Raw genomic sequence first — 14,148 nt, forward strand, 5'->3', positions numbered from 1 at the left:
GAAAGCTGCAAGGTAGGAACTCCTTCTGAGACTCCCATGTGGGTGGGAGAGACCCAGTGACCCGAGCCACCATCCCCATCGCCCAGGGTGCACGGTGGCAGGACCCTGGATTCCAGGCGCTGGGGTCCTGGGTGCTGGATTCCCAGGCAATATCTTCCTCACCATGCCAAATGTCCACCCCTCTTGAATTCTTCAATAAAACATTAGTGAATTTCACGTAGAACATGCTGGACTCAGGAGCGTGGAGTGCATGTTGACCAGAGTCTGGCTTTAATCCGATGGCTGTTGGAGCCTCCCTGCCCCCAGCACTTAGGTGACACACCCGCAGGATTTCCTGGCATTCAGTCGTGTTGGGAATCAGGAGAGCCTTGGGCATAGCGTAGCTGTGGAAGCCACTTGACTTTTTCACCTCACATGTTCATCTCCCATCAAGAATGGAAGCAATGTAAAAGAAGTCTGTAGGAGCCTAGGATACTTTGTGATTTAAATCTTTTTTTTTTTCCCAGCTGCAAGACAAGCCGTAGGTAGCTTGGTTCAGGCCTGCTGGTGGAGGAGGCGCCATAGGAGAGCAAGTGCCTGATCTAAGGAAAAGGAAGGGGCTGGCTGGGGTGCTGTTTCTTTCTCTTTGAAAGACAGAGTCACAGGGAGAGAGGGAGAGACAGATCTTCATCTGCTGGCTCACTCCCCCATGGCCAGAGTTGACTGGTCCAGAGCTGCTTCTGGGTCTCACACAGGGGTGTAAGCGCCCAAGCATTTGGGCCGTCCTCGGCTACTTTCCCAGGCACAGTCGTCAGGAGCTGGAGGAGCAATGGGGCAGCAGAACTTGTACTAGTGTCTTTACAGGATCCTGGTGCTTCAGGTGGCAGCTTCACCTCCTACGCTACAGCACCAGCTCGCTCCTATTTCCTTCTTTAAAGCTGCTGAAGGTTTGCAGGGTGGGCAAGAGTGGCACTGGCAGTTAAATGCATAAATCTTTCCTGTTGTTAAAGGGTGGTAGTGAAAAGCAGAGATGTAAAGGACTCCCAGCTGGACTGCCATATCCCCTGCCATGCACGTCTGAAGTCAGAGGCTGTAACAGAGCAGACTCGGGTGTGTGTGTGTGTGTGTACACGTACAGCAGGGTCTCAGAGGTAAGCTGTCAGGAAGGGCAGTGTATCGATGCGATCCAGGCTGGCCAGGTGTTCCCAGCACCCTTTCACAATAAAGTCTGTAACACGTGCTCTGAACTTGAAGTAAAACCGAGTGGTGACTTTGAAACCCCCTAAGCAGTAAGTCCTTTTCATTCAAGAGTCCGTTGACACCTTCCATGCTCCAGGAAGTGAGCAAGATGCACCCTATGCTGAGGAAGTCAGTCATTTCCTGTGTCCCTGCTGAGATGTGTGGGCATGCAGAGGCCGTGCAAGGATGCTCAATAAAGACCTGATAGGTAACTTGGGTCTTGAGGGTTTGTGGGTTCCTTCATTGTTACTTTGCTTGTTTGCTTGTTTTCCCACTTCGAAATTTGTGTTTCTGTTTAAGGAATTAGATGCTAGATGTATAGTTGAAAGGATTTATTTAAAGAGGAACAGCTCAAACTTCCATATAGGATTTATTTTTATTCGAAGGACAGAATTACACAGATCTTCCATCTACTGGTCCACACCCTAAATGACTGCAACTACTGAAGTTGGGCTGGTCCGGAACCTGGAGCCAGGAACTTCTGGGCTTGCTATGTTGGTGCAGGGGCCTTAAGAACTGGGCCATCTATTGCTTCCCCAGGCATATTGGCAGACAGTGGGATTAGAAGTGGAGCTGCTGGTGCCCGTATAGCATGCCAGCACCATTGGTGGAGGCTTAACCTACTTCACCAGGGTGCTGGTTCCACGTGGCACAATACTTTGAGTCACACCGTAAATGTGATCCCAGTCGAGATCAGACCAGGGGCACTCTGCTCTGTGGGTTCAGTGTCACCCAATAAACAAGCCCTCTTGTTGCAGTGCATTTAATGCTACATTTTTGTGCTTTTCTTGAAAGTGTGCCCTCCCCAAGCCCAGTGCTTAGGTGTTGTTTAGTGTCTGTCTCTCAGTACAAAGGCTGTGATGTGTCTGACATGGAGCGTGTGTTGGATGAGCTTCTTTCAGGCATGAATCACAGTGTTCATGAAGCAACAGTGTATATTAAACAAGGTCATTAAGTCGAAATGCATCCAAAGTGAGGCTTCACCTTCACCAGGTTGAGGAAAGTGTAATCAGAGGCCGGCTGGAAGCTAAGCCTGTGTTTGCTCTAGGAGAGCAGAGAGTGGTTCAGTGTTGCCAGTGACCTTATGGAACATATCTACATTGAGTAGTGCGAATTGACTGCCTTAGAACGGAGACGATAACCCGGTGGCCTGAACCTAGAGTAGGTGTTGGGGACCATTGCAGCTGAGGTGGGAAATCAAAGTGGTGACACGTAGAACTTGGAAGAGAACTGGAGTCAGGATGGTTTGGTAAAGGAAGTATCGAGAGGGGGCAGAGTGGGAAGGAGTACGTTGGCTGCAAGGAGAGGATGTTGTAGCCAAAGTCCTACTGGGAAGATGGAGAGGGCTGACGTGAGGCTGATGAGAGGACGTTGGCTGTGGGAGAGGACACTCCTGGACATGGCGAGGTCCAAAGGAATGTCACCGTAGTCCCTGGGTCAGGAGTGCCGCGCTGACGGAGGCAGTTGGAGTGCTGACCTGTGTGTAGCTGTGTGTGCATGTTTGCAGAGGTTCAGAAAGCCCTGAGGCGTCATCTAGGAAGGCTCAGGTGTCCTGGGAGGTAGAAAGAAGGGTGCAAGGCATCCCAAGAGTGCTGGAGTTCTTCGTTGTGCAGAGTCATGCAGGCACAGTATGCAAGCTCCACCCTGTGAGGTCTTGGCTGAGACACTGAAGGAGAATCCTCAAGATTGATTGGCTGATGGTGGCTAGGAGAGGAGGAGAGGCACTGAGCCAGGCATCAAGAGTTGCTCAGTGCTGGCTCAGGGCTGGGAGATGCACTTCCTTCTGTGGGGAGGCACAATGATGTTACGCTTGCAGTTTTCTTTGTTACTTCGTTATTCTTCAATTTTCAGTTCCCTCATCATGTGATTTTCATTATTATGGCACCTAAGGTGGGCAGATGTGCTGGCCTATGGTTTGGTGAAGAGAGGTAATGATTCTTTCCAGTTCCTCTGGCGTGGAGTTTGGGAAGGGGGGCCAGCTTCCTCTCCAGGCATTGACAGTTTCGCTGGCCACCCCTAGCCTTCCAAACTCTCCCGCTGGTCACCAGATGAAGTTTGAGTGTTTTCTCATCTGTGCTTGTGATGGAGTTTGGAAATGGAACCAAAAGCAAATCTCATGCAAACACCACCATTGTGATTCTTCCCAGGAGTTCCCTTCACAGGCACTGGCTGCATGTGGCTGGTGGCTGCTTGATCTGGCTAGCCTAGAAAGTATTACCAGTCCACTTAATGAGGCAAGGGTCTCAACAGGCAGTTCTCCAAAGAATTAGAGATGGCCAACAAATACATATAAAAAATGGTCACCCTCCCTAGCCACCAGTGAAATAGAGATCAAGGCCATAGTAGAAAATGGCCCAAGTGCTTGGCCCTGAGCCTGTGCCTCGGCCACCCACAGGAGAGATCTGAATGAAGAGTTTGGCTTCAACGTGGTCCGGCCTCATCCATTGTGGCCATTTGTGGAGTGAACCATTGAACAGATGATTTCTCTCCCCGTCTTTCAAATAAATAAATCTGAAAAAAAAAAGTACATTAAAATGGATGCAGCTGGAGAGTGTGTTGAAATAAATTGGGCATGAAAAAGACGAATAATACTCCTTTACTTGTGGGAGCTAAAAACCCCCAAAACTCCCCAAATGCTGGTGCGTGGCAGTCAATATTGTTACAAGGGTAATTTTGCGAAACTTTGTCTTACACCTTTCTCAGACCAGGGACAGCGTGGTGTGACAGGTAAAGCTGCTGCTTCTGGTGCTGCCATCCCATATGGATGCTAGTTCAAGTCCCACCTGCTCTACTTCCAATCCAGCTTCTGCTAATTACCTGGAAAGGGAGCAGAATGGAGACCACGTGCTTGGACCCCAAGCAGTAAGAGTTGAAGAGGGAATCCTTGGGAGGAATTACAAACTGTTTCCATTCTTCCTGTTGCAGATGTGGCCGAGGAAAGAGCCACTGAGGGTTGGTTTCACAGAGCAGATGGCTCCTGGCGTGGGTTCTGAAAGGATATGAAGGATTCAGCCTGGCAAGTGAGACGAAGAGTATTTTAGAAGGAGAAATTGATGTGGCTGGAGGTACACAAAAGGTGGAGAGAATACCTGATATTCATTAAAAAGTTCATTGTTCTGTAGATCCAAATCTCCAGTAGTTACAATAATTTGTTGCAGAGTTCATTGCTCCTGAGAGACTTTGCTCATGTTTAAAGTGCTTAACTGCCCGGGGCTTCCAGGGAATTGGCTGCATTTTGGGGGTGGAGGTGTGGTGAGGTGGCGATTGACTATCTCGGGTAAAATCATGATTTGCCAGATGTCATTGTGCCAAATTATTTATCTAGGCTTCTTTGTTGTATAAACACAGTGCAGTCATCTATGAGTTTAGCAACTCCAATAGGACAGGGAGTACTTTAGGGCATGTGCGTGTGTGTGTATGAAGCTCACGACATTGGTCTGAACCTGTTTACTCTTGCAGTGAGGCTTGCAAATTCTTCCATTTAACATTTTCAGCAGCCCTCAGATAGGTAGTCAGTATCATCATCACCCTTTTATTTATAGCCGAGGAAACTCTTCGCCCAGTCATGTGGGATGTGAATGACTGGGCGTGCGCTTGACACAGTCCCGGCCCTTCGCCAGGCCCCTCTTCCCGACCTGCTGCGTGCTCAGCTCTTGGCGGTGACACTGTGTGAGCTCCTGAGCCCTCCACCTGCACACGGGGAACCTGCTTGGAGTGAGGCTGCGGAGTCACAGCTGAGCTCTTCCCAGCCTCCCGCAGCCCAGCGTTCTCAAACACTGACTTCATGACCTCCCAAGCGCACTGTTGAGCTTTATGGCTGCTGGAATCCTAATCTTCCTCTGCTCATTTGCCAGTGACAAATTTATTGCCCGGGAAGCTTTTAATTTTGTGTCTGTTCGTCACGCACGTTTGCTGCCTGCCTCTGGCATCCCTGAGTTCTTAGTCCTGAAGAACCGACTCAGAGAAGTGAGATGAATAGCAGAGAAGTGTCTTCCGGCACTGAGGACTCGATCGAGCTCTTAAGAATTTCCTGGGGATAATTGTAAGCTTGGTTGCTGTCTGTTGAGTATCTCATCAAGCGGGCTGCAGCAGGCCAGGAACGAGTGGACCAGCCGTAGCCCACTCTCACAGCTGCTGCAGCAATCCTGAGGGTTGGGGTGGGCTGGCGGAAGCTCTGGTCTCTCCTTGGGCAGGAGTTATGCTCCAGATAAAACTGCTTGCCCAGCCTTCCCCTGGCCAGTGGTTGGTAAAGCAGGTGTCAGTGCTGTGGGTACTTAGAACAAGCCCTTATATCTCTCAGCTATCCTTAGGTGTTAGCTTGTTCATTTTAGATTCTTCTCTATGTCCTATTGGTAGTTACTAACACTGGCAACCATAGGAAGCCTAAAGCCCCAGGTTTTTCATCAGTCAAGTTCTTAGGAGTATTTTTTTTTTAAACTTATTTGAATGGCAGGGTAATGGGGGCTGGGAAAGTGCTCATCTGATCTCCACCCAATGATTGATTCCCCAAATGGCCACATTGGCAGGGGCTAGGCCAGGCTGAAGCTAGCAGGCAGGAGCTTCCTTGGGGTCTCCTCCATTGGTGGCAGAGGTGCAAGCAATTGGTCCATCTTGTGCTTTTCCTGGGTCACTAGCAGGGAACTGGATTGGAGGTAGAGTCGCCAGGGCATGAGCCATTGTCCATGTGGAGTTCGGCATTGCCTGCTATGCCATTACACCAGTCTCTGTCACCCACGCCTTCCTATCGTGGGATGGGTACTTGGTTAAGTCTCCTTCCCTAGCAGTGTTCCTGGTGGCCTTTCTTGGCCTTGCTTTGCTTTCTAGTAATGTCATACTTTTATAAATGACTGATTCCTCCTTCTACCACTATCAAGTAAACAGCAAAAACAGGAGTTTGGGTCAGGATTGTTTAGATACCATGAATATCATGAACAAGCATGGCCCGCCACAGCTTGCAAGGATGAATGGAGTCCTCTGTCTGTAGATAGCTTATGTTAAAGATAAAATCATGCAGTGCTGTTAGAGGTAATAGTGTCTTCATGAATCGTACAAGAGTGCCAGATGCTCTTTTGGTAATCCCATTTGGTAGCTTATTTAATTACAGCACAGATGAATGAATAACTCTTGCACTTCCAAAGTTACCCTAGGGGCGATAATATTTAAAATAGTAGCTATTGCCTGTGTAATGACATTTACAATAAATTGTTAATTCGGTGGGATAATTGTATCTCTAGGTTATAAATGTTTAACAAGTTATAAATATGTGAAACTGTTACCAATGGAGAGGACTTTGCCTGAAATCACTGCTCTCTGGGAAGAGCGAGGCACCAGGCTAGCATGGGACGCATGTGGGTGGTTCAGCCTGAGTGCAGCGGAGCGTCCGAAGGCTCCGATAACTGACTTCACCTTCCAGCCATGTCGGTCCTCATACTCCATGTGGCCCCAGGACCCTGCCCTGCTGTCTGGTGCGTGTGGCCTGAAGACCTCCTGCAAAGGGCCTTCGTGCTCAGCCCTGTCTGCTGGCACTTTGCTTTGGCTCTGGGACCCCACCCCGACAGCATCTAGGGGACATTGCTTGTGACTGGGTAGCTTTGTGTTGCAGGCTAGTGTGATTGAAGCAGCGTCTTTCTCAAAGCATCAACAGGAAAGCTTATAACTCTATATGTAAATGGAAAGGAGAGGCGATCTATAGCTGAACATTCTCCATTAGGTGTTCTTGTGAAATCTGCTTCTATGTGAATTACATGGTTTTGTAAAAGTTTTTTTTTTTTTTTTAATTTATTGCAAAGTCAGATATATATAGATAGGAGGAGACAGAGAAATATCTTCTGTCCGATGATTCACTCCCCAAGTGATCACAGTGGCCAGTGCCACACTGATCTGAAGCCAGGAGCTGTTCCAGGTCTTGCAACAGGGTGCAGGGTCCAAAGGCTTTGGGCTGTCCTCGACTGCTTTCCAAGACCACAAGTAGGATGGGAAGCTAGGCTGCCGGGATTAGAACCGGTGCCTGCCCATATGGGATCCCAGTATGTGCAAGGTGAGGACTTTAGCAGCTAGGCCAAGGCACCAGGCCCCGTAAAAGTGTTTTTCACGGGGAGAATTTAGTCCATTAAAAACTGGAGGGGGGCCCAGAGCAATGGTCTAGCAGCAAAAGTCCTTGCCTTGAACGGTCCAAGATGCCATATGGGCGCCGTTTCTAATCCCAGCAGTTCCACTTCCCATCCAGCTCCCTGCTTGTGGCCTGGGAAAGCAGTGGAGGACAGCCCAAAGCCTTGGGACCCTGCACCTGTGTAGGAGACCTGGAGGAGGTTCCTGGCTCCTGGCTTCAGATCAGTGCAGCTCTGGCTGTTGGAGCCACTTTGGAGAGTGACTCATTGGACAGAACACCTTCCTCGCTCTCCTCCTCTCTATATATTTGACTTTGCAATAAAAATAAATCTTGAAAAGATCCTTGTGCTCCCTGCTAGAATTTTAAAAACAAAACAGAACAAACTTGGTGGTATTCTGGAGCTATTTTTCATCAAGAAGGTAGAATGAGCTTATGTTTTGCTTAAGGATTTCTGGGGCAGCTCTTGAAGGCGCCCTCCATTTTATCTTGGAAGTGTGTCCCCTGCTCATGGGATTAGAACCTGCGGCCCCTGGGGAGTGACTGGGGAGGCGGTGGCCCCAGCGCAGCTCAGCTTCCAACTACTGACACCTCTGCTAAGGCCAGAGTGCTGGCAACCCAGCCGAGATCAGAGTTAAACTTTAAAGGTTGTGTAATATTTTGTTGCTAATGTGTTTGTAACTTTCAGAAATCTTAAACAGTTAATGTAGCTGTCTTATTGGCTGGTAAAATCACACATGAAGAAAACTGATTGATTGAGGTCTGATACTGGACCATTTAAAAAAAAGGGATTTGTTTGTCTAAATTGCTGGTGGTCTGACTGCCGCTGAGACTGTGCCCTGTCCGGTGGGCAGTCCCAGCTCCCAGCCCCCAAGCCTCTCTAGCAGGCCCTCCAGCCTGCATGTGGAAGTGGAGCTGTGAGATGGTTCCCCCTCATCCTCGGCTCTGGGCTGGTTCCTCCCTGGGGCTCCTGCCTCGCATGAGGATGAGGCTCTCCTGGAGTCTCTCTGCCCCTCCTCTCTGTGCTGTCAGCCTGCTGGTGCCCGGGCAGGTGGGTGGCATGACGTCAGAGGCGCGCACTTGGAAGAATCCCTCTTGTTGTCACGTGTGTTGTATTTCTGCTTGGTACCAGACAGAATCTACAAAAAAAGGAAGTTGTGGAGTTGTTAGTTACATGCTTTACACTATTTTTCTTTGGATATAATTTTAGACTTGTGCCCTAATGTGGTAGGTGCTTATTTTTTTCTCCCTCTTTCCCTTTTAGCTGAGATAATTTTTTAAGATTTATTATTTTAATTGGAAAGTCAGATTTTTATAAAGAGAAGGAGAGACAGATCTTCCATCCACTGGTTCAATCCCCAAGTAGCTGCAAAGGCTGGAGCTGAGCTGATCTGAAGCCAGGAGCTTCCTCTGGGTCTCCCACGTGCGTGTAAGAGTCCAAGAACTTGAACCACTCTCCGTGGCTTTCCCATCAGCTGGCTGGGAAGTGGAGCAGCTGGGGCAGGAACCGGCACATGTATAAGATGGTGGGTTAATGTGCTCCACCACTGCACCCACCCCGGCAGATTGTTTTGACTCTGACCATTTCTTTTATTCAGCCTGCAGAACGGCTATAGAGTCTAATCCCCAGCAGGGGTTTTCACAAAGTAGTTTTGGCCATTGTTTATATATAATCCATGCCTGTTGTTGGAAAATGGCAAATTTGAAGAACAGGAGAAGCAGTGCCATGGGCCTGGCTGCTTTAAGACTGGGTGCTGGTTTTGATTTAAGTGCGTTGGTTACCTGAGTACATGTATGGATTTAAGTCTTCTCTTTAGTTCGTGTTGTGACACAGACACGACACTCATCCATCCATTCAGTTATTGAGAGCCTTCCCCGTACTGGGTGACCACTGCTTTGTTCTCTGAAATATGGAAACACAGGAGTAGCAGATAACCTGGTTGGCACCGAAGAACTGCAGATCATTCTGAGTTTTCATGTAAGTTTCCAGTGAATCTGAAAGCTGAGTCACATACTTCCCCGGAAATTCTGCATTATAAGTCAAAAATAAAATACTGCTTGATTTCAGTGTCCAATTATGATTTGGATCAACGAAATCACCGTGCTACAAGACTGGAGAGAGGAGGGTGGAGCAGGCCTCCTGCAGGGGAGCTGGCCTGCCTGGCTCCCGCCCAATGGTTGTTGGCCAGAGAGCAGGGCAGGGTTCATGGCAAGGTATCTGACACGAGGCCCGGTCACTCTGAAAGTGCATGAGTGAGACCTTGTCCTCGAATGACTGAGTTAGGTGCTATTCAGAATGCTTACATTCTATCAGCGGTTTCCTCCTCCGCGGCCTCTTCCCAGATGTTTACTGAGGGACAGGCATCGGACAGATGTGAATCTGTCAACAGGACAATGAGAAGCTGGGCAGAGTCTGGGCTGGAGTCCTCCTCGCCTCCCACTGACAGGCTCCATCCCATGGGCTAAATATTTTTGTTTTTATAATTTTATCTTTACTGTAAAGTCAGATACAGAGAGGAGGAGAGAGATGATCTTCCGCCCAGTGATTTACTCCCCAGGGAGGAGTGCAGGGTCCCAGGGCTTTGGGCCGTCCTCGACTGCTTTCCCAGGTCACAAGCAGGGAGCTGGGTGGGAACCGGGACTGCCAGGGTTAGAAACAGCACCCATTTTGGATCCCAGCACGTTCAAGGCGAGGACTTTAGCCGCTAGGCCATTGCGCCAGGACTCTGTGGGCTAAATCTCTAACCTTTCTGGGCTTAATCATTCACATCTGCCAGAAGAGCGTGCCTTCCTAATACGATTTAATGAAATGTGGATGATGGTGCCCAGCACACAGAACAAGCACTTAGCGAACCTACCCGTTTTCTGAGTCTTTGTCTTGCCGGAATGTCTCAGGTGCTGAGCTCAGCAAGGGAGGTTAGATGGCAGTAGGGTAGGTGTGTGACTTCCTGATTGCACACGAAATTGATCCTGGGAGGACTGGCAGCTGTTTGGCTATTAGGAGCCATTGCTGATCACAGTTCTGAAAGCAGCCAAGCACTGATGGACCTGCTTATGGTCCTGGGTCAGCCTCAAAGGCCTGTTCTCCTTGGACACAGCACTTCAAGGGTCTCACACCCCTTTGCTCAGTCTCCTGGCTCTAGCCTCGCAGGCTGCCCTGTGTGTTCCTCGCTCTCACACCGAGCTATGCCACCGCACCGATGCCATCTGTGCAGTTTTTGGGCTCTGCCTTGGAACTGCCAAATCTGAAATCCTTGCAGGTCGGCCCAGCAATCTGTGTTTCTCAGCAGTGTCAGGTTTAAGCATCACCGTGGCAGTGAGTGGCTGCAAGGTGAACTGAGTGAATTCAGGTCAGTTATCCATAGCCACGGGGTATTTAGCCGAGTCCTGTTCTCATTGAAATGTCCTTTGAAATGATCCCATTCCCACCGCTTAAAACATTTTTGCCTCTCAGATAAGGCAGGCATGATTTGGATTTTTATAATATTTGCTTGAAGCCTCTGGAAACACGTGAAAGGTATGGGTCAGAATCAGTTCTGTGGCTCAGCTCCTAGATAAACGCACATGCAGGACAGATCTTCAGAAAGGGAATCCTATGGCATTTCCTCAGCTTTTTTTTTTTAAATTATAGGAAACCAAAATTTAGTTTTTGTATAACTCAGGGGAATCGGGGTGTCTGTTGAGCCCCACCCCCCGCATGTGGAGTCAGCCTCCGTTTGCCCAGTACAGGGCCAATGGGTTAACCTGAGTGTGTTCACCTGTTCAGTGTGACGGTGCCCAGGGGAGAAGCTGCTGTGACCCAGCACACCCTGAGCTGGCCCGTGCTTGCAGCCCACCCTGCAGCTCTCCTTGCAGAGTCTCTGCTGGAAAGAGAAGGTGTGAGCAGGCGCTTGACCCAGAGGTTACAAGGCTGCTGAGATGCCTGCGTTCAAATCCTTTCCGTCCAGCTTTCCGCTGGTGACATCCTGGGAGGCAGCGAGTAGTGACTGAGATGCTTGGGTCCGGCCACCCACGAGGGAGACTTCGGCCTGCCCCATCCCTGATTGTTGGAGGCGTTTGGGCAGTGAGTTAGCAAATGGGAGAATCGACTCCCTCTCTCGTAATAGAGAAGGTCAGAAAGTGAAAATACTACAAAGGTGGTTCAGTGTGGGAGCTCGGGCTCAGCCTACGCCCACAGATGCTAAGAATGAAACTCACATGTTCCCCTGTCACGGAAAATGTGTTAGCATCCTGATCAGTCAAACTCCAAGGCAAGAAGAGAGGGTGTGGAAGCAATCCCTTGCAGGTGGTCCCCCCACCCCGTATTAAGATTCCGAACTGGCCTTAGCTTCTAGGGACTGATTTTTTCAGGAAATTGTTTTCTCCACAAACTCGCAGGATCCTAGAGATTGTGCTGTTCTGCTCGTCATATGAAGGATGTTGTCATCATGAGTCCAAGTTGGACTGCTTGGATGTGGTGCCAGGCTTCCCTACCCAGCTCTGGCCCTGGCTTCCTGCTAAGACACGTGGGAGGCAGCAGCGGTGATGCCGTCTGGACTCCCGTCTTCCTCGGGGGAGTCCGGATTGAGTTTACAGGTGGTCGCTGTGGGTGTCTGGGGACTGAAACGGTGGTTGTGAGTGCAGTGTCTTTGTTTAGCTATCTCTCTGCCTCTCACATCTTAAAAATGTAACTGCTTTTGTTCTCCGGTTCTGAGTTTTTCTCTTCAAATATGCCCAGGAGTTCTGTGTAAAAAGTTCTGAGTTAATGGTTTGTTAACATCATTGCTTTTTTTTTCCTTACTATTTTTTTCTTGTATTGAAGCAAGGATGGGTCCCTTATAGGCACCCTCTACCCTGTACATCGTCGCTGTCCTGCAGCGATGGACTTGGTGCACGGAGCCGATAATAACAGCGTGGACCCTGACTGATGGTCAAAAGCTGAAGTTTATTAATGGCATCAGACTTTATCCACTGAGGGTCATATGGGATAAGGGAGGAGGTATTGAGCTCATCAACAAAACCCAACAGTTTCTGTACTTTGGTTTGGAACTCCTTTTGTTTTGTATATCCTACCAAGTGTTCTCATTCACATGCTGTCCACTCAACTGTTCTCATACAGATGGTATCCAATCAGTCACACAAAAGGTGTCCATTCGGTTGTTCTCATGCAAATATTATCCCATCAACTGTAATCCTGTGCTCGCTGACCCTCTGGGGTCACCATGTCCTCCTGTAGTACATTATGTATTTTGACTGTGGCTAACCTTCTGTCATTTGTGATGGGTAGAATTGTGCAAGGTTGCAGAGTAAGACCTGTCAGCTGACGCTTGCTCACATGACAGTCATTAGAAGGGTGGTGTGGCCAGTGTCAGACCAACCTTGCAGCTGAAGGCAAGTCACTGAGTTTGCCCAGAATTGTCTTGTGACCAATTAATTGACTGCTACCTAATCTCCAGCTAGGGAGCACAGAAGGAGTGAGTCAGACCAAGCTGCTCAACCTGTTGAGTGTGTCGTCTCTCACCGACTGAAGTAAGAGCTTGGGAACCAAAGTAGGAAATGGAAGTGGGGCAGTGTTTGGGTTGGGTTCCTGAGGGCGTGTTGCATAAGGACAAGGATGCGTCTGACTTCCCAATTTGTTGGCGCGCTTGTTTTACATAACCAATCGGTGTGCTCTTTCTTTGTGAACTCCTGGGAGAGGAAAGCAGCAGGCTGCTTGGGGGAGCAGCTTGGCTCGATGCTGTAGGGTGAGCAGAGATCCTGTTTGCTGTGGACTGTTGTTCAGCTGACAAAGGAACTGGAGGGTTTGTGTCCAGGTGCATGTTGGAGGTCCGGGTAAACCGCAGAAGAGATGTGTGGCGGCACAGCCAAGACCACGAGCCGGCCGGGGGCGTGGCAGGACTCAGCCCGAAGTGTCCACAGCGTGGTCTCCGGGGCCGGGCGGATTTGCAAGACTCTGTTACACAGCAGGATTCGCAAAGGTGCCGGAAGTGACAGCGATCACAAGGAGCTGCACAGCAGGTTTGGGATTTTACTCCTTCAAGGTCACATGGGAATTTGTAATTAATTGCTTGGCAAAGAGGTTGAATTGCAGTGTTCTGAAAGTTATGTTTTGGGTGCGTTTCTATGTAGGAGAAATACAGTCCCCGGTGAGTTGGGCAGAGACAAGTCTTTTTTTTTTTGACGAAGGTGGAGGCATGGGCTAGTTTCTGGTGCCTGTAGTCTTACTGCGCATCTGCTTTCATGTTTATTGCCTCTGCTGGAGCCAGCTTGTTGAGAAATGGTTCTGTGCTTGTCGTTTGCTTGGACACTGTTCAGACACTGGCAGGAAAAGCTGTGTCTGAAGGTTTTGCTCAGCCGAGGGGCGCCGGCGGTGGTTGGTGTTGGGTGTGTCCTGGGGAGGGCTTTTCTGGTTGGAGGTGGGGTGGTGTCTTCTGTCAGATCCTCTTCCTGAGACAAGTCACTCTATCCGCTGGTTTTGAAGTAGCTTTGTCTCCCAACAAACCCCCTCCCCCCATTGTTGTATTTGCTGTATGCTTTCAGGTAACTTCATGTGCTTAGGGAAAATGGCTTTTAGTAGTAGCAGCATTTACTTGAAAGAGTATTTGAAAGGGAAAAAGGTCCTAGAATTGCGTTGGGTTCTGACATGTGAGGTTAATGGGAAGGAGAGTCAAAGCTGATTCTTACAATTAGTGCAAAATGATGTGTCTAAATTTACATTTCTTATATATTTTTATTCTTGCAAAAGTTTTCTCAAAATTAACCTGTTTCATAAACTGTTAATCCTTTTCTTGGTTTGGCTAATAATAATCAGGACTTAGTTTCTGTCACCTAAAGTACTTGTCATT

General features: G+C 48.9%; 1 protein-coding gene across 4 annotated transcripts in view; it reads left to right on the plus strand.

The window, feature by feature from the left end:
- FNIP2 (folliculin interacting protein 2) overlaps positions 1-14,148 on the plus strand; it is a 92,239-nt gene that overhangs the window by 15,463 nt on the left and 62,628 nt on the right. For 3 of the 4 annotated variants that reach the window (XM_040971333.1, XM_040971334.1, XM_040971336.1), the window contains exon 1: positions 12,657-13,321. The exons of the other annotated variant lie outside the window; for it this stretch is intronic. In XM_040971333.1, the coding sequence (XP_040827267.1) occupies positions 13,152-13,321 (170 nt within the window). In that variant the 5' untranslated portion in view covers positions 12,657-13,151. Of the gene's footprint in view, positions 1-12,656; positions 13,322-14,148 lie in introns of those variants that run through there. 4 annotated transcript variants of the gene reach the window in all.

Source organism: Ochotona curzoniae, unplaced genomic scaffold, assembly GCF_017591425.1.
Source record: "Ochotona curzoniae isolate NIBS_2020 unplaced genomic scaffold, NIBS_Ocur_1.0 contig_21, whole genome shotgun sequence".
NCBI classification, from domain to species: Eukaryota; Metazoa; Chordata; class Mammalia; order Lagomorpha; family Ochotonidae; genus Ochotona; species Ochotona curzoniae.